Source organism: Oxyura jamaicensis, chromosome 20 (assembly GCF_011077185.1).
Source record: "Oxyura jamaicensis isolate SHBP4307 breed ruddy duck chromosome 20, BPBGC_Ojam_1.0, whole genome shotgun sequence".
Lineage (NCBI taxonomy): Eukaryota > Metazoa > Chordata > Aves > Anseriformes > Anatidae > Oxyura > Oxyura jamaicensis.
In genome coordinates, this window is record NC_048912.1 from 15,256,158 (window position 1) to 15,276,703 (window position 20,546).

Sequence of the window (20,546 nt, forward strand, 5' to 3'; positions counted from 1 at the left end):
GCACCCAGGGCTTGCCTTGGGAGGGAGAGCGCTGATGTGCCCAGCAGTGCCTCTTGTATTAGGGTCTGTACAGAGTCAGGCACAGACACGCAGAGCTTACGCCTTCCTACTGCCTTGTTTAGGGATGTATTTTCCCCTTGTTGTGTAAGATGCACTGGGTAGTTTTATCTGGGATCTTAGCAATATATTTTATCTCACAAAGGTATTAACAGTTCAAGACACCGGGACAAAAGCACCCTTATGATCCGTGGGCTGACACCCGATCTGCATTTCTCACCCTGAAGGGGCTTTCCTGTGGCCGCAGGAACACATTCTGCTGGGAAGGGGCTGGCAGCTGCGGAGGCTGATAGGATAATCCTTGGGAGCTGCTTCTCAGGTTGAACCCTGAAGGAGCTAAAATGTCTCCCAGGGCTTTTCTGGAGTGCTCAGTGGAAAGCTGGGCAGGACCTGAAAAATCACCTGCAGGTGTGTTTGCGGATACCAGTAGAGCAGTTTGTGTTAATGCCTGGGTGCAGGTGGTGGCTGGGATTTGTGTGGACACCTGGAGAATAAATAAGCTGATTTTGCAGTATGTCTCCTCTGGGGTCAGCAGCAGCTCCGTGTGCTCCAGCCCACCGAGGCTTGGGGATTTTCTCCTTTCCTCTGAGCTCTTGGGTAAGAGCACTGCTGATAAGGGGGGATCCAGTGTCCTATTGCTCAATACTCCATCCTGTTTTACAAAGCATTATTTATACTGGGGTCTATTAAAACCACAAATGCTGCTTTATGGACCCAATCCACTAGCCCAGCTTTTACAAATTAGGCATCCTTCCCCTTTCCTGCATCAGTTTTGCTATATAAGGACCCCCTGTTCCTACAAAGCAGAGAAGAGGTGAGAGCTGGGCGACCATGGACAGCTGCGAGGTCTCCACTTGGTCAGGAGCTGAGCCGTGAAGGACCAGAGCTGAGCTTTGCAATTGGGATAAGGCCAGATAAAGGTGGGCAAAACAGTGGCACGCGGTTCTCTAAGACTGGGGCACAGAGCCACCATTTTACCTGCAAGCCTTACGATATGCTCTGGTGAGAGAGAAACGTTGGGAAGATACTGAAAATGGTAGAAATGCAGCTAAGTGATCCTAGTTTATATTTAGTGGCTAGCCTGAAAACTCCGAAAAGCAGATTAATAAAGCAATATGGGAACACTTTTCTGAAGAAAAGAGTACTCATCCGACGCAAAAAGTTAGGGATATTTTTGCATTGCAGGATCTTTTAAAGCGATCGGTAATATTTTTATTGTTGTAAGGTTAAAACATGCCATTTGAAAGAGAGCTGAAGGAATTTATTCCAGACATCAGTTGTTTGTGGCGTGGCAGGATGAATCCGCACACCTGCTTAGGGGATGGCTTCAGCAAGGGAAGCGCGGTGCAGGCTCTGGGTTATGAGCTGGGATTTCATGCTGCAAGTTCACAATCATGCCGCAGCGACCGGAGATGGAAGGAGCATGTTGCCCGGGTTGCACGTGAATGGAAGCAAGCAAATAGGTGCTGTGGCTGTGCGGATGCTGGCTTGAAGAGTCACCTACAGATGTGCATAGGGATGCCCTCCCTCTTTCCGTGTGTGTGTGTTCCCAAATCTGTTTGCTGAATGTGGCTCAAACACACAATTTTGCTCCTTCTAAAGCTCAGATTTGCTCTTCACCTAAAGCTGTGCCCCCGACTTGAGATGTCTCAGGCTTTCCTCTGCCTCCAAGGGCTGTCCCCCCTGTTTCCCCTCGCCCCCGTTCTCCTTCCCCAGGTTGCTGCTGGCTGCCTCAGTGCCAGCGGTGTGAGCGGCGCGAGCCGTCCCCCGTGTCCCCGTCCTGCCACCACCCCCACCGGGGCAGAGGACAGCATGCGAACGGCTCTGAGCATCGCTGTCATGTTCACCCTGCTGACCCCGATGCTGGGCCAGCCGCCAACAGATGCCGTCCTGAGGCTCAATAAAGGCGTTCTGAGCGACGGTGAGTTGACCTGCCCTAACCAACCTCTGAGTCTTCCTTTTTTAGTGCAATTAAAATTTGGAGTAGCCAGGCTCCCAGAAGGACTCCCCGTGTGACAGGGACTAAACAGAGGTGCTGCGTGAGCCCTACCCTCGCCTCCTGGTGAGGATCTGTCACCACGCAGCCCCTGTAACCATCCCAGCCCACGTGCTGTCTCACCTGGGTGGGCTGTGGATTCCCCTGAGCTGCTTTGCACAGGTCCGAACGCTGTGCCTGGCACTGGGAAGATGCCAAAGCCCTTTTTCTGCCGCACCACAGATGGGTGGAAAAAAATGCGCGGGCGGGCAGGGGCTGGAACGGGCGGTGACTGGGGTGGGGAACTGGTGCTGGGGCTCAGCCTGCAGGCGCTGCAGGAGGGGCTCTGCCCCGGGGCTGACGGCGTGCGGGGTCTCCAGCTCTTGCAGGCTCCCTGCGGCAAGGCAGTGCCCTCCGCGGTGCCCTCGGCGAGGTGCCCCTCGGCAGCGGAGTGCCCGGCGTGGACGGCAGCGGCGGCCTGCAGGGCGGTGGCCTTGGAGGAGGTCTCCTCGGTGGCGGTGGCCTGCTGGGTGGTCTTACTGGGGGTTTGCTGGGTGGCGGAGGGCTGCTGGGGGGGGCTGACTGGTGGCCTGCTGGGCGCGGGTGGTGGTGCTGGCGGTGGCTTGCTGGGTGGAGGTGGGGAGGCTGGAAGAGGTCTGCTCGGTGGCAATGCCGGTGGGGGTCTTCTTGGTGGAGGAGGTGGTGGAGACATTTATGGGCCGGCCCCCAGAAACGGCCTCCCTCCCAGGGGCTGGCCTGCAGCTGCTGGCGATGTCCCCAGGGGTGGCATCCCCCTGGGGGTCGCTGGAGGAGGACTGGGCGATGGAGGTCTCCAAGGCACGGCGGGGCTCCTCGGTGGCCTTCTCGGCAGAGGAGGGCTCCTGGGCAGCGGCGGACTGCTCGGCGTGCTGGGGGAAGGAGGCTTGCTCAGCACGGTCCAGGGGCTCACCGGGTAAGGAGGGCTCCGTCCGGGCTCCTTGCAGGGGGAGCAACCTCTGAATGCTGCTGGGGGGGGCTGCGGCGATCCCTCAGTAGCTGCTCAGATCTGGCTGGGAGCTGATGCTTTGGCAGAAATGTTGCCTGCAAGTCCCCCAGGTTTGCGTTGCCGGCTGCAGAAGAACCTCTCAGCTACACAAGGGGAGGTTAAAGGAGGGGGGAGCTGAGAAGCGCTTGCCCGTAGAGGGAGCACTGAACTGCATAACAGCCCCGGGCAGCCGATGCTGTTGTTTCCAAGCCAATGCTCGGCTGTTTGCAGTTTTCCTGTTTTAATTCCTATCAGAAGCCTAGCACTGAGCAGCAGCACAAGAACAAGCAATAATAAGGCAACTAGAACAAAGCTTCTGATAAAATTGGAAAATAACTGGGAAAACTTGGTGTCTTCTGCCATTTCTTGCCTAAATTCACCCATTCCTCGAGCAGTCACCTGTGCAGAGCCCCGGGTGGTGGGGGTGCTGTGCCCAGAGCCACCACTCGTGACTGTCCGTGCCCCCCTCGCTGTCCCCACAGGCTGAGGATCGTGGACCTGACGCTCCCCAGGGTCTCCCTACAGCTCCTGCCTGGCATCGGTGTCCACCTGAACCTCTACACCCGGGTGGCCCTCAATGGCAAAAGGTAGGTCTGGCTGGTGCCCGGCGCCTGCAGAAGCCTGGCCACGAGGGGTCCGGTGGGACAGAGCCCGCTCCTGTCCCCAGGAAGGGGCTGCTCCTCTGGAGCTCAGTCCCATCCCCTGCACAGCCTCCTGGGTCTCCTTGACATCGCAGTGGAAGTGAACATCACATCGAGGGTCAGGCTAACCATGGACGGCACCGGCTACCCCAAACTGGTGATAGAGAAGTGCGATACGCTCCTCGGTGGCATTAAAGTCAGACTCCTGAGAGGGTGAGTGACGGTGACGTCCTCATCCACTGGCACGTGCTGACTGCTGATGGTGCCTCGCTGACCCCCTGCCCACACCAGTGGATGCCGGGGGGGGCACGGGGACGCTTCCAGCTCTGTGGATGGCAGTGGCAGCATTGGTGACATCTGGCCGTGCCAGGGGGCAGGAGCAGAGGGCTCCTGGTGGTGGCAGTCCCCCCGTACCCTGGTACAGCTGCAGCAAACGGCAGGGTTCTCCTTTGGGGCTGTGCAGCCAAGCAGGACACCCTGCAGCGTTAGAGGTGACAGCGGAACATCTCTGCCCCTTGTGCTGCATTCAGTCTTTTTACCTGACATTGCACGTGGTCTGCTAAGATGTAAGCGCTTGGCATGTAAAGCACAAAAACTACTCGGGCTGAGGTTGTTTCTGCTCATTTACAGAGCCGAGTAGAAAAAAGGCAGCAATAAATTTCCCACTGGCTATTTTGGGATGCAAATTAGACTTATCTCATGCAAAATCCAAGCATACACAACACACTTTGCTGCTGCAATTGCCTTGCTCCAGGAGGTCTGCTCTACATGCATTTCTCAGGGAATTGTTTAAAACTCATTTACTTTGCAGCAGGTTTTTTTTCCTGGTGCTCCTTTGTTTTTCCACAGCCTGCTCCCAGTTGTGGATAATTTATTGGCCAGTGTCCTGAACAGGCTTCTTCCTAATCTGGTAAGTTGGAAGAAAAAACCCCTTGCGGTGCGGCTTTGTGTAAGCCGAGCCAGGGCACACCTCAGGCAGTGCAGTTGTTGCCCAAGTGACTCCAGGTGAGCAAGAGGCATAAATCCCACCCTGGAAAGCAGCCATGGGTCCATCTGAAAGCTGTGGTGCCGCTCCTGCTTGTCCCAGAGCGGGATCAATGCCACTGCCCCAGGGGCTGCCATGGTTTGGGCTTAGGGGAGGACACGTGCCACCTCTCTATCTGCGTGGGAGAAACTGTGCCTGCCCCTGAAAGGCCAGGGCAGAGCTTGGCACAGATCTGCCCAAGTGCCTGGGATCTTCTAACAACACCCATGTGATGGGTTGGGGTCTCTGCTCCCTCCCAAGAGGCCCAGGGTCTCTCCAACCATCTCACACGTGCTCCTGGCACCCTGTGCTCGTCCTGCTTCCTCAGCATGCCGGAGGGAGGGCAGGGTGCCCCGGGCCGGACCCAGGGCTGGCCCAGCCTTGGCAGCACTGGGGGGCTACCGGGGGGCTCCCAGCCCCAGCCCCAGCGCTGCAGCACCCGGGGCACAGAGGCAGGGACACGCTTGGATGTGCCTGGCTCTGAGTGTGGTCGCTCCCCGTCCCCCTGCAGCTCTGCCCAGTCCTCGACATCGCCCTGGGTCTCGTCAACGACCAGCTGGGGTTTGTCAACTGTAAGTACCTGGGGTCCCCCCGCCTGCCCTTTGGGTCACCTCTGCCATCTGCGCTGGCCATGTGGGGACTGTGACATTGCTGCCCCCAGACCCCACCTCTGTGCCACACCAGTGCCAGGACCCCGGGAGCACCCTGCTGACCCTCCCTTACCCCCGGGAGCAGCCAGGAGCAGCTCCCAGCAAGCCCCCGCAGTGTGCTTCCTCCCCTCCCCTTTCACCACCAGCAGAGAGACCCCCGGGTGGGGGCAGTGGGGTGGCCCCTCCGTTTCCAGCAGTGGCACACACTGCTCGTTAGAGATGTGGCTTTGCATGGAGCTCTCAGAGACAGGGCAGAGCCCACCGGCACACCGGGGCTTTGCTGGAGGAACCGCAGTGGAAAAGGGGAGCTGTGCCCCTGCCCCATGGGAGCCACTGAGCCGCTTCCTCTGCCCCCAGCACTGGTGCCGCTGGGTTTGCTGGGCAGTATCCAGTACACCGTGTCCAGCCTCCCCCTGGTGACCGGCCAGTTCCTCGAAGTAGACCTGAACGTAAGTCCTGCGCCTTCTGTTTCCATTCACTACAAGCACTGTGATATCTCACATGGGTTTGGGAACAACTCCTCAGCTCTCCCCGGGGCTGCGCACACCGAGCCCAGGGCACCAGGGTGCTGTGAGGGGGCCTCAGAGGGGCTGGCTCTGCTCCCTGCTCCCGTGCTGCTTGCCGTCACGGCAGAGTGCGGCGGGGTTCGCATTTCATGAGCTTTTGGAGAAGGAAATGCAATGGGATCTGCCTTGGCTTGGCTGTGCGTGCAGGGATTTCACATTGACTGAACATGAAGTTAACCATAAAGGCAAATATTGCGAGCTTCTGCAACGTTTTTGGCTTGTGCTTCCTTCCCTGTAACTGCAGACTGTTGTTGGGCGAGCAGCAGGAGGCCTGGTTGACTACCCGCTGGGAAGAGTAGAAAGAGTAGAAAGCCCCCCCACACCTCCGAGGGTTCCCATGCCGCCTCTGCCACCGATGCCGGACACCAGCTCCTCCCAGCTGGGCCTTTCCGTGAACTTCCTCAGGTCGGTGCTGTCTGCCCTGCAGAAGGAAGGCACCCTGGACCTGGACATCGCCAACGGCATGGTGAGCACGGGAGCTCTGCCTGGCCCCGGGGGCCCAGGGCTGCCAGCAGTGCGGCATGCACTGGTCCCACCTTGCAGTCCTCTAGCACCTCTCTGCCATTTACTGGGATCTGCGCTATCTTAGGCAAAAAAACGCGAGTGAGAGGCCATGAGGCCTCAGGTGTGTTACTGAGGCAAAGTACGAGCTGTCTGCTGAAGACCATTGCGCTCACATGCAACGTTTCCTCCTTGTCTGTGACAGTTCCCTGAGCTTCCACCACTGACAACGTCAACGCTGGGAGCCCTGGTTCCTGCGGTGAGTCCTGGCTTGGGTCCGAAATCATCAACAGCAGCAGGCCCAAGCCTGGTTTGCCAGCCTGTCCTCTGCACCTCCCCTGGGTCACAAAAGCCCCTCGCAGCAGTCCCACAGACAGGACCAGATGCTCCCGGGGAGCTCAGGGCATGCACGGTGGCTGAGCTCACACACGGTCTTGAACTGGAGCAATCCAGGAGCAAATCCATCGCGGAGCGCAGCAATGCCCCAGCAGGCAGCCTGTTCCCTGCTTCCCCCCGATCCTCTGCTCTGCCCGGGCACACGACAGCTCCCCCCCCCCAAGCCTCCTGCCTTTGGATGTTGCAGGTTTTCAAGGCGTACCCTGAGCCACACGAATTGCTGCTGAAAATTGCAGTCCCCGAAGCACCTGTGGTGACCCTAAAGAAAAATAAAGCCACCATCCAGCTCAAGGCTACAGCAGAGGTGGTGGTCGTCCACCCAGATGACATCCAGAAGTTTCTCTGCCTTCTGAATATCGTACGTACAGAGCAGCAGCTGTGCAGAAATGCCGCCTGGTTGGAAGACTTGGCTGCTCCAGCTCTGTCTGAGAGCCTGTGCTTGTCCTCTGCTTGACCGCAGGACGCCTCCCTGCTGGCCCAGTTCTCTGTTGAGGGCAACAAACTGAAGATCAGCGCCAGCCTTGAGGAGTAGGACACTGTGCTCATCTGCCACCGCCCACGCTGGTGTTGGGGCCCGGGGTGGCGAGGGGTGCCCAGGCAGCGGGACGCGCGGTGGGACGCAGGGAGCCTGAACCTCACTCGCTTCTGCTTCCTCCTGCAGGACTGATCTCTTCTTGGCGTCGTCATCTGTCGGTGACTTTGACGTAAGAACACGAGCACGCAAAATCTACTGCCGAGAGCAAAGCGCTGAGAGATCGGCTCGGGAGAATTAAGGGCCAATTGCAGAGTATCACTTATGGCATTTTTAGCAGTGCCTTTCTCGCACCTCTGCAGATGGATTTGTTTTATGGGCGATCCATGAACAGTCTCCAGAAAAAATCCTGTAGATCTGTGTGAAAGATAATGATGGGAAGCGGGAACTATCCCAGTTGCTGACCCCTGTTTACACTGGGGCAAATGCGAACACAGCAGGACTTCCCCCAGTTTGGCAGGGCACAGACAGCCGCTGCGATCGCCGCGGAGCCCGTGCAGCCAAGGGCTTGGTACCCGAGCTTGGTGCGGGCCCAGCACAGCCCGGGGGGGCTGCATCGCCCTGTCCACTCCCACCCCCGGGCTGTGCTTGTGCTGACACGGCAGCAGGAATTCAATTTCAGGCAGCTCTTAATTCTGTCTGGGACAGGCCTGTGGAGTGCCGTTCTTTGGGACTAAAATTTGACCACTGAATGCTTAAAGAAAGTTCCAGTTTCTGTGAAGCTGGGGGTTTGCATGAAGTGGGTGTGGAGCTGGAGCAGCAGGGGGTCAGGTCGGGTTCAGGCGGGACGGCGGGAGCATCCCCACGGCCCCAAGGACAGGCTGAGGCCGTGCTGGCCACGGGAGCACAGCTCTGAGGGGCCCTCTCCACGTTGCAGATCTCGCTGCTGGAGATGCTCGTTGACAAGATTTTCGACGTCGCTTTCCTGCCTGCGCTGAACAGTAAGGGAGCCTTGATGCCTCGCTTGTGCTAAAGCGCCCACCGCACGCGTCTCCGTACATTTCATTTACCTTGGCTGGGCACGGGGGGGGGCGGTGGGACGGCTCGGCAGGGCCAGACTCGCTCCGGGTGGCAGCACTTTTTTGGGGAGGCAAGCACACATCACAAAGCGCCCCTGCCAGCCCCCGTCGGTGGGTGCTGCAAACCCCAGCACTGGGCCCAAGGGCCATGAAGCCTCGCACTGACCGAGGCTGTGGGGAGGCAGCGGCGGGGTCACACCGTGCTGACCGGGCTGCCCCGACCCGCAGGCGTGCTGGGCAGGGGGGTCCCGCTCCCACGGCTGCTGAACATCGACTTCACCAACGCCGACATCGATGTCATCGAGGTGAGTGCAGCCCCCGCTCCCCGGGTGCGGTGTGGAATGTTTCTGCGTGACGCCGAGCCCCCTGCCCCACCAGGATCTCCTCGTGCTGTCGGCGTGAGCCCCCGGCTGCAACGGGACCTGCGGTTTTCCACGTCCACCACCCGAGAGGTGGGAAGCCTGTCCTGCTCGAAGCTGCCCCACGGCATTTCGCGCTGTGCCTGGAAGAACAAAACAGCAGCTCGGTCTTTTCCACAGAAATGTCGCATCCTCCCTACGTTGCTTTGAACACAAAAGAAAGCAAGGGTGTTTTTTGCCTCTGATTGTTGCGTTTTGGACTTTTCTTTTTGCGGATGCTCAGGCACCTGTCTGCTGGCAAGCGCTGTGTTAGGTCGAGATGCTGCACCTTCCCTCGGGGACCTGAAGCCCGTGGGGTGTTCTTCTTATCCTCGTGGGGTGGGAGTGGATCTCTCCTTAGATCAGAATGTGTCTCAGTTTCTGTGAGTGCCTGGTTTGGGGCCCGGTAACAGCATCCCGCATCTATACACAACCAGAGGGTACACGAGCCCATCAGTCTGTCCACGCAAAACCCCCTCGCCTGAACACAAGCCCTTCCCCTGGTTTTGGGGAACCCTCTGGGCACAACGAGGCCCACCATGCCCCATCCCCTCCCAGCACCTTTGGGGAGCAGGGGGCACAGCGGCAGGGGCCGTGGGGCAGCTTGCTGCCCGCAGTTTGAGCGATTCCCGAACTTCACAGGCCCTTTCCTGTGGTTCAGCTGCTGTCAGAGCAATGAGGCTCCTGCTGACTTCAGGCTGCCAAGCCACCGAGCACTCCTGGGGTGAGGGGTGACCTCTGGGACTGCTTCAGTAATGCTGCCTTCGAAACTATCTGGAGCAGAGACTTAGGCTTTTCCTGTCATTTTTACTGTTCTTTTTCCCTTCCTATCAGCATTTATTTCCCCCTTTGCTTGTATTTGTTCTCTCTCAAGCCTGCTTTAAATTGCTCGGATCTTCCTTTGAGACACAAGCCGTCTCCTGCTTACCTCTGGGTACTGCGTGGTTTCCACAGAGCAGCGGGCACACCGTAAATCCACACACCCTTTAGCTTGCGACAACTTTTTAAAATCAGCCTTATGCTGTTGCAGTGCATAATTCGCTTGCTGGGAGGCAGCTGTCCTCTCCCTGCACACAGACAAAACCCCGCTAACCCTGATGGAGCATCCCCCACGGCAGAGCTGCCCCGAGCCCCCCCCTGCAGCCACCCACTCAGCCAGGGAGTGGGGACGTCCCCAGACCCCACACCACAACCCTGGCCGCTGTGTGGTTGTCTCACAGGGGCCGCGATGCTCCGCACAGGGGCTGGGGTCTGCCCATCCCAGGCAAATTTGGAGATGCAGCCAGGAGAGGGGGAAGAAAGGGGGATGACTGCCCTGGGACCAGGGGATGCCCTGCGCTGGCTGCTGCTGGTGCTTCCAGCTGATGCCTGGTTCTGCCTGCAGAGCACAGACCTGTCCCCATCCCTGTCCCCATCCCCTCCCTGCACTGACACAGCTGTGTGTCCCGGCTGCGTGCAGTTTTGGTAACAGCACAGGGGCCGCAGGGCAGGAGGGGGCTGCCCCCCGGCTTGGCCGGCGCTCCTGCACCTCGGTCCATTGCTAGTCAGGCTGGCACAGGGCTCGCGCTTCCGAGCCCACACGGGGAAATTATTTCTATTTCATCCTTCCCTGTACTTTCCTTGTTCCTGCACTCTGCTGGGTATATAAGAGCTGCTCCCTATCAGCAGCAGATAAGAGTCTGTAGGCAGCTGCACAGCAACTTCAAAGGGCTCCAGGTAAGAGGCATAAAGGTACCGTAGCCACAGAACTCCTGCTCCCATTTGACGACCTACAGCAAAGTGTAACTCGGCTTGAAAAAGCAAGAATTTTAATGATGTTTTCCTTTGATTTCTGTGGCAGCATTTAATCATTTATGAAAATTAATTTTTAAAGCCAGTAGAGCTCTTGCTTGTCAAATTCCACGTTTATTTTTGTTGTTGTTAAGTCTGTTATAATGACTAAGCTAGAAGAAATGACTAGGACTCTTTAATTGTTCTTGTTGACGAGAATTCAGAACAATTTTCAGCTTATCAGATCTAATCTCAGCTGGTATGAAATAAGCACTTCTCTGCAAAGCCATGCATACATTTTGCATGTACAAGATGCTCAGCTCAGTTAAATGTGAGTGACCAGGGAGGTGTACTGACTAGATGGACATAGTTAATACCTGCATAGATATTTGTCTGCTTTATCACATATTCTCTCTATGAGCTCTTTTAAAAGACCTGAAACCCATTTTGGCATCCTCTTACAATGCTACGCACATCTTGCAGAGGCCCTCCAACAAATCCCACTGATTTTATTTGACACAATTCTCAATCGAAGCTGCTCAAGCCTCTATCTTTCTCTTCTGTTCAATAATCACAGCTACAGGAGCTGTGCGTCATTACGTGCTGATCAAAGGGAAAATGTAAAAGACAGTCTAGTGAATTAAAGTCTAATTTAATTGTGCCAAGAACTGTCATAGAGGGATTTTTTAAAAAGCATCTGGAACAGATAAGTTGTTCAGAATGACCTAAATAATATTATTTCTTAGTGCTGAAGCTCTGCAATATGCAGATCGTACTTTGTCTTTCACAAAGGAGACAATGCCAGGCTGGCTGGGCCCACGCCGTGGGCTGTGCAGGCGTATGTATGTTTTGTTGGACTTGAGACCTATAGAAATGGCTTGGTGATTGCCTTTTTCCCCTCTTTGCAAACACATTTATTTGCATAAACCAGCATGTCACGGTGCTGGTCGCAGCCCCACGAAGACCAAGCGGTGTGGGAACACGAGATCCCCAGGGGTGATCTCTTGTCACTAGCGGCAGCTCAAACACAGAAAAATGGGCTCTCTTCATAGGCTTGACTGAAGCAAAATGAGAAGAACAAACAACCTGAGCACGGGGAAGTGAATCTGATTTTGGCTGTGCTTTGAGCTTTCGTAATGCAAGGTGTTCTTCACAAGGTGGAGAAGGACGTGGCTTTGACACACCATTTTTTATCTGGCTGTGCCCTTTTATCTGTTCTTCTTTCAGGGCCATTTCTGAGCAGGTTGAAGCAATCCATCTCTCTCGCTACAAGGTCCTCCTGCCTCTTCTCCTTCCTCCCGCTCTCTCCAAAATGCCATTTTCCTCCCCGCAGCCCCCCTGCGATGCCAGGCGGATGCTCTGCACCAGGGTGTGGGGACGGGAACTGCCCTGGAGCAAGGCAGCCCCCTGCTTCGGACAAAACGCGACAGTGGGAGGTGGGATGGGGGCATAGGGCCGGGGATGGTTCCCGGTGCTGGGGAGGGGTCCTGGGATGGGGGGGGAGCCCTTGCCCAGGGTGATGCATGGGGAGGACGAGGAGTGGGGGCAGCGTCCCACTGCCCGGGCTGATGTGGGTTTCTTGGCAGGTGCTGGGACGGAGATGCTGCCCCTCTGGTGTCTCACCATTCTCGGGAGCCTCCTGCCCCCCTCCCAGGGCCTCCTCAACCTGGGGGGCATCTTGGGGTCTGGCCCTGCACAGCCCACGGACGGTGAGCTCAGAGGTTTCCCCGCTGTGTCCCCTCGGTGCCGGCGCGTCCCCACACTCAGCTGCCCGCATCCTCCGGCACTGCCAGGCTGTCCCCACCTGGGCACAGACGTCCCCGACAGGGACTCACCCTGGAGGAGGAGGCACCACAGAGGGATTTGGGCTGGTTTTTAAAAGTCTTAGCTAAAAGGGAACTACCTGCCAGCTTGCTCAGTCTGTCAGGACGAAATGCGGGCAGCAGCCAGGCAGTCCCAGCTGGCACGAAGCCTGGCGGGGATGGAGGATGTGGTGTGATGAACCATTTTCGTTTAGCAGTCAAGATGCGCAGGGTGACCCTTTTGCTGGCAAAAACAATCTTCCTTCTGAACAAGGACGACTAATAACTGGGACTCACTTGTTGCAGGAGGTCTGCTCGGTACCAATATTCTCGGCGGTGAAGGTCTGATCAGCAAGAAAGGTGGGCTTCTTGGCACTGGCCTTCTCGGTGAAGGTGGGCTGCTTGGTACGGGCCTTCTTGGCAGGAAAAGTCCAAGTACTGAAGGAAGTCAAGGTCTGCTTGGCACTGAAAATGAATCCAAGAACACTGGTGTCCTTGGCACAGGCCTCCTCGGTGGGGAAGGGCTCCTCGGCACCGGCCTCCTCAGCAATAAAAGCCTTCTTGGAGAAAAAGGTCTGCTTGGCACGGGGCTGCTTGGAAAAGACGGCCTTGTAGGCAATGGAAATCTCCTTGGTCTCGGTGGTCTTTTGGGTGAAGGAGGACTGCTGGGCCAAGGAGAAGGAGGACTGCTGGGCCAGGGAGGACTTGGAGGACTGCTGGGTGAAGGAGGAGTTGGAGGGCTGCTGGGTGAAGGAGGACCGCTGGGTGCTGTAGTCCCTGACAAGTCACCACAACACTTTTCCTGGTAAGTCAGAGCAGAAGCACGGCGGTGGTGCTCACTGCACATCCATGGCCCATCCACCAGCTTCCCTGACATGGTGACAGCTTGTAGGAGCCTGGTGTTTAAGAACTTAGCTGTAATAGCAAATAATAACAATAGGGAAAAAAAAAAAAAAAAAGGCAGTAGTAAATAATAGCAGATACTTAATTGGCATTTTTCTAACAAGTAGTGCCCAGAGGTGGGGGTTCCCCTTAAAGAGGTGCTCCAGGGCAGGACCAGATCCTGCCTGTTACACAGACCACCAGTCCCTGGCCTGCAGCCCACACGAGGGGAAATCCCAACCAGACACAGGTCCAGGAAAAGTTTTTCACATGAGGGTGATGTGACTGCGATGGGCACCCCGAGAGGTGGGGGAATCTCTGTCCTCGGCGATGGCCAGGACTCAGCTGGACACAGTCCTGAGCAACCTGGTCCTGCTCTGAAGCTCTCTCCTCTGGGAGCAGGGGTTGGTTCTTCCTCACCTACACCTTTTAACCAGGGCTTTCCACGTAGGTAACAAGTCCAATGGCTGGCAGAAGAGATGAGGCTGTAGGGCTTGCTCCTGCCATCTGCTGTGCAGCAAGCTTGGCTCGCAGCAGCCTGGCTTTCTCCCATCTCAGCTAGGGTTGGCTTTGGTTTCGACCCCCAGGATGAAGATGCTGAGCCTGGACAAAGCCCGAGCATCATGGAAAGTCCTTCCTGGGGGTGAGCTGGTGCTGAACCTGTACTCGAAGCTGACGTTCAACTTGCCAGGGTGAGCAGGGCTGGTGGGCGAGCAAAATGCAGCGAGTTTACGGGGTCCCAGGGGACTGGGGGGGCTGAGGCAGTTCAGGGGGCTGGAGAAGCATCCACAAACATTTGGTTCTTAGGGGAGCTTGTGCATTGCATGCGGCTCTGGAGCTGCTGTGACTGCAATTGCAATGCATCTTAGAAATCCCGTTCTCCTTACGAGAAGCTCTTGACTTCACCAAGGCCCAGATCTCAGCCCCAAGATGCTGGCAGAGCCGGTGATCATGCTGTGAACAAGGTGTTGGAAGCAAAGTGCCAAGAAGGCTTCGTGCTCTTTCATGTAGATGAGTCCTTCCTTCCTCTGAAGTCCGAGCTGCCCTGGAACCCCCTGTGCCTGTTAGCACTTGGGGGCTCGATGACCTGCTAACCCGAACAGGAGCCTGATGAAAGCCCTGAGATGAAAACAGCCACAGCCGAGCCCCAGCTTGCGTCTCAGCCACAGAGACTGCTTTTCTGTGCTTTCATCTTCTCCATAGCCCTCCAAGCCACAACAGTTGTTTCCTTACTTTTCAGAATATTTCTCTTCCTGAGCGGATCTTCGGTGGAAACGAACATCACGTCCCACATTGCGTTGACACAAGACACCCCTGGTGACCTCAAGTTAGTTATTAAGGACTGCAGCAACCTGTACGGTGGCATTAAAGTCAACCTGCGAAAGGGGTGAGTGGGGGCAACATTCACCAGCCCCGTGCTGATTTGACACGCTGTGCAGCTTCTCATTCGGAAGTCCCGGGGTGATTTGCAAGGACAGAGCCACAGCATGCAGGAGCCGAGTCCAACCTGGGCTTATGTGGGGCTTGGCCATGGCCCCCAGCACGGATGTGCATTTTGCCCCTGGGCAGGTTTCTCCCTCCCTCGCCTCTCGGGGCTCAGCCCCCCGAGCTGCCCAGCTGGGCTGTGGTCCCCAGGCTGCGGACCCCCAGCACTGCAGAGGGAAGGTTAGCACCAGGAAAGCCTCAGTGGCAACATGCAGACTAAATGGAAGCTCCATTGTCCAGCCAGCAGGAAGCTGTGGGATTTTTCTCATATAAAAGCCATTTTTTGAGAACCCTGTAAAGGAATGGGAAGTTGGTATGTGCATCTGGAAATGGTTAAAATAACGTGCAGGACTAGCCGTGGTCAGCTCTTTGCATGTTTGCAGTGGGGCAAAATTTCAGTCTCAAATCTGGGCACAGATTTACTGTTAACCATCAGATTTTGCTAAGCAGATAACTAAAAATCCCGAGCACCTATAATTCCTGCTAAAGCCTGGGGGAGCTGTGGGCTTGCAGCATCTTTTAACATCAGACAGAAGACAAGAGAATGTGTGTTCATCCTCGGTGCTCACAGCATTCAGATTTGTCTTGATTCTGAGACCTGGGTTTTGTCAGCCTCCTAGCTAATTCCTGCCTTTTCCCCTTTCCAGCCTCTTCACCAATGTGGTGAGCGGTTTGGTGAACTCTTCTCTTCGGTCTCTCCTACCTGCGCTGGTGAGTGCAAGGAATTCTGCCGTGTAAGAAGGTTTGACTGAAATCAGTGTTCTTCCCATAACCGTGCCGCAGGTTTACATATCCATAAACGTGTGCGTGTACAGACACACACCCACGTTCTATAACTGAATTCTGCAAACTTCCTTGATCTTTCTTACAGTCAGGATTTATTTGTTAGAAGCAATTCAAATTCCATCATGCAATGTTACGGGATAATTTGTAACCAATTGCTTTGTGAAATGCCTTTTCGTACCGAGAAGGTAGGGTAAACAGAAGTGACAGCCTCACTTAGAAAAAAGGTGCTTGTTAGAAAATCTTTTATTCTGTTAAATAGAAGCTGTGCTGCTTTGAGAAGCAGGCTGAACAATTTATATTGCTCTTTTTCCGTGGAGGAAACTATGCTCTAGGAGCTGATTGCTCCATCTTGATTTAAAGTCTGCGAGACTCAAAAGATGTTAGTGAAACGTGTTGCTACAACTACGATATTCTCACCAAGGTTGTTCCACTTATTACCATTGCAGTTTTGCCCATTAGTGAATACTTGGTTCAGCATCATCAATATCAAACTACAGTTTCTCAACCGTAAGTTGCCAACTTTTCTGTATAATTTCTATAGCAACACGTGGCTTTTCTGTGACTGGTGTTTCTGCCAGCAGAGGATGCCCTTGGCAGAGCAGGGGCAGCAGGGAAGGAGCCGCTCTGCTCGCGGCAGGGGCAGCTCTGGTCCCCCCACACCAAGCAGCGTGCTGGGGTCCGGCCGTGGTGAGAGCACCATGCATGGACCCTGCTGTCCTTACTGCGGGGTTTATAATTAGCACCAGACCCGGACTGCAGCGAGGCAGCCCCGGCACGTGGCCCCCAGAGCCATGCCGGTCCCTCCCCAGCTCTGCTTACCTCGAGCCAGGCACAGGCGCAGTTGCTGCTCCACTCTGCAAAAGCTTTCACGATGCCACCAAAACATTTCATACACCAGACAACTCCAGAACAACAGCTTTCGCCGCCTGTGAACCCAGGGGGGTCGAGACCCACAGGAGAGATGAGAGTGGGGAACACCTGGGGGCAGGGAGAGCATTTCCCAGGCACTGCACCATCCCTGGGGGCTCTGGGCAGGACAGGGCACTGCAGGCAGCTCTGTGAGCCTGGCAGCCTCTGCCTCTGCCTCTCCTTCTCCTTCTCTCTCTCCGCAGGCATCGTCTTTTTTGGACTCCTTGGGAAAATCCAGTCTGCCCTCTCCAGTTTCCCGGTGACCTTGGAGCAGTCTGCAGAGCTGGACTTGCAGGTGCTGCCAGTGCCGGGTGTAGCCCCGGGACCTGGCTTTAGGGATGGTTCTGGATGGAGGCTCCCAAGCTCCCCAGCCTTCTCCCATGCCCTTGTCTCCTCCCGTGGCCGTGTCCCCACCGACAGAGCAATGGGACCTGCCCTACCCGCACGCTCTGCCGGGTCTGGCCCCAACCCATCCCTCGCCTTTCCTCACCTTCCTGCCTTCCCACAGCCACAGCGCCTGCCCTCACACCCGTAACGTCTCCTCCTTTTTTTTTGCAGAATTACCCCTTTCCAGCTGTCTTCATCGACTGGCTCCTGCAGAGTAAGTGCAGCCCCCGGGGCAGCCCTGGGCTCCGCAGGGTGCCAGGAGCGGGGTGGCAGTGGGGGCAGCGGCGGTTTGGGGACGTGGTCCTGGCACAGGAGCAGGTCCTGCGGCTATGGGCGGATGTGGTCGCACCGTAAAACGAGGCCTGTGTGCTCCTGCTCATGCTCTGTACGGCCCTGGAAAAGTCACTTCACCTCTCATAAAAGGATTTAATAATATTTACTTAGTAGGAGTGAATAATGGTTCTCAGGATGCTGTGAGGATTAATTAATATTTGCAGAGGTGATTGTAAGAGCTTTAAGCTTCATATGCATGTGAAGTTAATATATAGAGGAGGGAAGAAGGAGTTGGAAGCCATCCCAGCTTCCCCAGAGGCGAATTCCTCAGGGCATTAAATCGTCTTCGCCCATAACGCCAGGGTTCCCCGGTGCAGAGCAGGGCCCCGGGACAGGACCGCGGGGCTCGGTTGGGCTGGGGGCTCTCACGTGGCTCCGTCTCTCCCAGTTGCAGGCATCAAAGCCAGGAGCACGCAGTAGGCACAGGGCCAGCAGTGCCTCAGGTAAGGATTTGCTCACTGGGGACGGGGCTCAGAGCTGGGCGTGCTGGTGCTGGTGCCAGGCAAGGTGAGCCCGACGGGGTGAGCCTGGTGCCGTTGTCGGGAGGCATCAGGAGGCTGCTGCACCGAGCTGAGCTGCTGCCGCTCTGCCCCTGTGCTGCCTCAGCTCCAGCATCCCCCAGGTGCCCCCCCGGACCATTTCCACCACTGCACCAAGAGGAGGAGGAGCAAAGAGAGGAGGATGCACAGAGAACACGAAAGCGGGAGCAATACAACCAAGAAAATACGCTATTTCTTCTACCTTACATTTCAGCCTCACCAGTGCCAGCGGCAGGAGCTGCGGGTCTTGCCTGTGTGCTCTCCTGCCTGTCGTGGCCATACGTTCACCAACAAAGACAGCGGCCTGATCCACAAGTCCTCCCCAGGCAACTGGGAGGGATCAGGGCCGGTGACAGCCATGGCACGGGGACACGTCCCCAGTGCGTGATCGAGGCAGCCGGCAGCTGCATTCACACACACGTGAATGTTGTGAGCGTGCACCAAATCCACAGAAAGGGAAGAAAGAGAAGGGACAAACACTGATGAAATGTAAAGCCTTTGTCTTTGCTCTCCTCCTGCTTTGTGATTAGTTGACCACTTGAAAGGAAATTTTTCTGTTTCCAGTGATTTCATATTGTTAAAAAGTAGGAAGAAAGGCCTACAGTCTAATCTAAATACGTACGTAGCTGATTTGTTGACAGTTACGCTTTGAACTGATCAGAGTACATGCTATCCTGTCTTGTAATCTCCAAGTGGGTTTGGATGTGCTGCGTTGTGGGTGAGGCCGATCCACATCCCTTCTGCTGCTCCTCGCAATAAAAAGGACTTTTCTTCATCTGCATTCAGCACGTGATTTGGTTTCTTTCCAAACTGCCAAAGGAGTTTTGCATTTGCAAGGGTTTTGTTATTTATCTCCCCTATCAGCTACAGGAGTAACTTGCCTGCAAAGAATATTTAATAGGCAAGTCTGCCGGAAAGGCGGGGAGCCACGAGGAGCTGCAGCCCCAGAGTTGGGCCTAAACCCTGCCCGGCGCTGCAGGACCGTGCCTCCCTCGCACTTTAAAGTAGCTGCAGAAATGTGGTCAGTGAGAGGAATAAATATTCCCCTCATTTGTATTTATGCAGATTTATTCTGCCCTTGTCCCTGAGCTGCTGGTTCTTTTATTCCCTTTTCCTGCTCCCCGCTTGTTCCCAGCGAACCGGCAGCTGTTTTGACATGAACAAACGCGTTCCTCGCGCGCTGACAGGGCCGGGGCTGGGACCCCCGGGACCCCCCGGGCATGTGGGGGGCTCAGGAGGGGCTCCCTGTGGCCGAGGCAGTTTCCTGGCTGCTGGCCGTGCCAAAAGGCTTCGAGGGGCTGCTGTGCTGCCAGCCGGCCCCTTCCCCCAGAGTGCCTGCTGACGTGCTGGGGGCTTGCACGTTGTGCCGGTGGTGTGTGTGTGAGGCAGCAGGATGAACCGTGCGGCTGGCTGCCCCTTGACAGCCCCGTGAGGAGGCTGCAGAGCTCAGTGGCGCAAGGGAGAGACAGATCTCGCTGCTGTGTCCAAATTGCCCAATGCGCAACGCCTCGCCAGGTACATTCGGCTTCCAATTCCTCAGGAAACAGGAGGAACAGGATGAAAGAAACTGCCAATTCTCGATTCAAGCTCACTCTCTGTGAATAATTTCAAAGACAGGTGTAAAGATCTCCTCCATAATCCTAGAAAGAAAGTGCCAAAAAGCAAATCCGTCCAGGTGGCCTGGCACAGCCCAGGCTGCTGCTGCAGGGGCAGGGCGAGGGCTGCGGGGGCCCTGCGAGGTGCCCGGGGCTGGGGCTGGGGCTGGGTGGGCTCCTGGAGCTGCAGCCACAACCCTGCTGCAGGGGCAGGAGGGCGGCTTTGTGCAGCGGCGACGGAGGCACGGGGAGGCTTCATCTCACTGATGGGGACACAGAGAGCCTTCCTCTCACCGCCGTGGCTGGGCCGTGCAGCAGATGACATGCTGCAGATGACACTGCCATTTGCAGCTGCTGCTGGAGCAGTGCTGCTGCCACATCCCTGTCCCTGGCCGCTGCAATCCAGAGTCCTCGGGGCTGGCCGTGTGTGGCCGGAGCACGGCTCAGACCACGCCAGCTCTTCTTGTCCAGCAGCACCTCGGATGCGTGTCTGTGTCTGCAGGCTTTGCTCCAACAGCCGCCCATCCGGCTCCTGTTGGCTCAACAGAGGGACACGAGGTCTGGGACTACAGGTGAAGGTTTACTTTGGCGCACAGACCTGCAGGGCCAAAACCCTGAAGGCAAACAGCAGCCTCAGCTTCTATTGCAGCTCCACTTTCCTGGTTCACAGCCTGGTGACATTGCACAAGAGCATCCAGTCCCACCGCAGCCAGCCAGGTCTGGGCACCGGGGGGGGGGGGCTCTCCAGGGTGTGCTGCAGCCCCTGTGGTGAGTAACTTGGATCTTTTTGTGTTGTCCAAGCCCTGGACACCCTCTGCTTCCGTGGGCAGTGCTGTGCCGAGCTGCGCCGTGCTTCCTTCCCAGCTCCACACGGGGATGGTTTTCCCACAGTCAGTACAAGGGCTTTTCAAATGGAGCTCTGATCAAATAGTCATGGGAAAGTGTTTTTAATAATGTCAGAAAAAATCCCCTTTTTAAAGAGAAACTGTTTTTGGAAATGCCTAATGTTTTGTTCTGGTAGCTTCAAAGAAAATCTTTAACTATTCTTTTTTAAACATCCTGTAATTAAGTAACGGAAGGAAAGAAAAAGAAAGAAAGAAACAGGTTAAAAGATGGGGCTAAATAACCTGAAGAGAATGGAATATTTTGTTGTAGCTCAAAAAAAAACCAAACCTGTATCAGCTTGACCGAAAGTGAATCTTGTTTTTGTTTCCTTGCTTCAGCCATTACCCTTGGCATCTTCATGGATGCAGAAAGGGGAGGAGGACAATTCTG

At 56.0% G+C, this 20,546-nt stretch overlaps 2 protein-coding genes across 2 annotated transcripts; both read left to right on the forward strand.

Moving 5' to 3' along the window:
• Nucleotides 1-1,775: 1,775 nt before the first annotated feature.
• On the forward strand, nt 1,776-8,959 carry LOC118176759 (BPI fold-containing family B member 4-like). Its single transcript, XM_035343957.1, is given in 16 exon segments — nt 1,776-1,978; nt 2,413-2,576; nt 2,578-2,984; nt 3,539-3,643; nt 3,767-3,910; nt 4,547-4,607; nt 5,233-5,293; nt 5,729-5,820; nt 6,182-6,403; nt 6,644-6,697; nt 7,022-7,192; nt 7,295-7,362; nt 7,496-7,538; nt 8,244-8,307; nt 8,614-8,690; nt 8,764-8,959. Coding segments are annotated over 16 exon segments (1,866 nt in total). The 5' UTR covers nt 1,776-1,869; the 3' UTR covers nt 8,788-8,959.
• Nucleotides 8,960-10,347: 1,388 nt separating this feature from the next.
• LOC118176761 (BPI fold-containing family B member 4-like) lies at nt 10,348-17,875 on the forward strand. The gene is made up of 11 exons (XM_035343959.1): nt 10,348-10,499; nt 12,140-12,262; nt 12,662-13,160; nt 13,825-13,929; nt 14,478-14,624; nt 15,370-15,433; nt 15,955-16,015; nt 16,621-16,712; nt 16,976-17,018; nt 17,526-17,580; nt 17,760-17,875. The coding sequence occupies exons 2-10, from the start codon at nt 12,154-12,156 to the stop codon at nt 17,555-17,557; spliced, it is 1,152 nt and encodes a 383-aa protein (XP_035199850.1). The 5' UTR covers nt 10,348-10,499; nt 12,140-12,153; the 3' UTR covers nt 17,558-17,580; nt 17,760-17,875.
• The last annotated feature ends 2,671 nt before the right edge of the window (nt 17,876-20,546 follow it).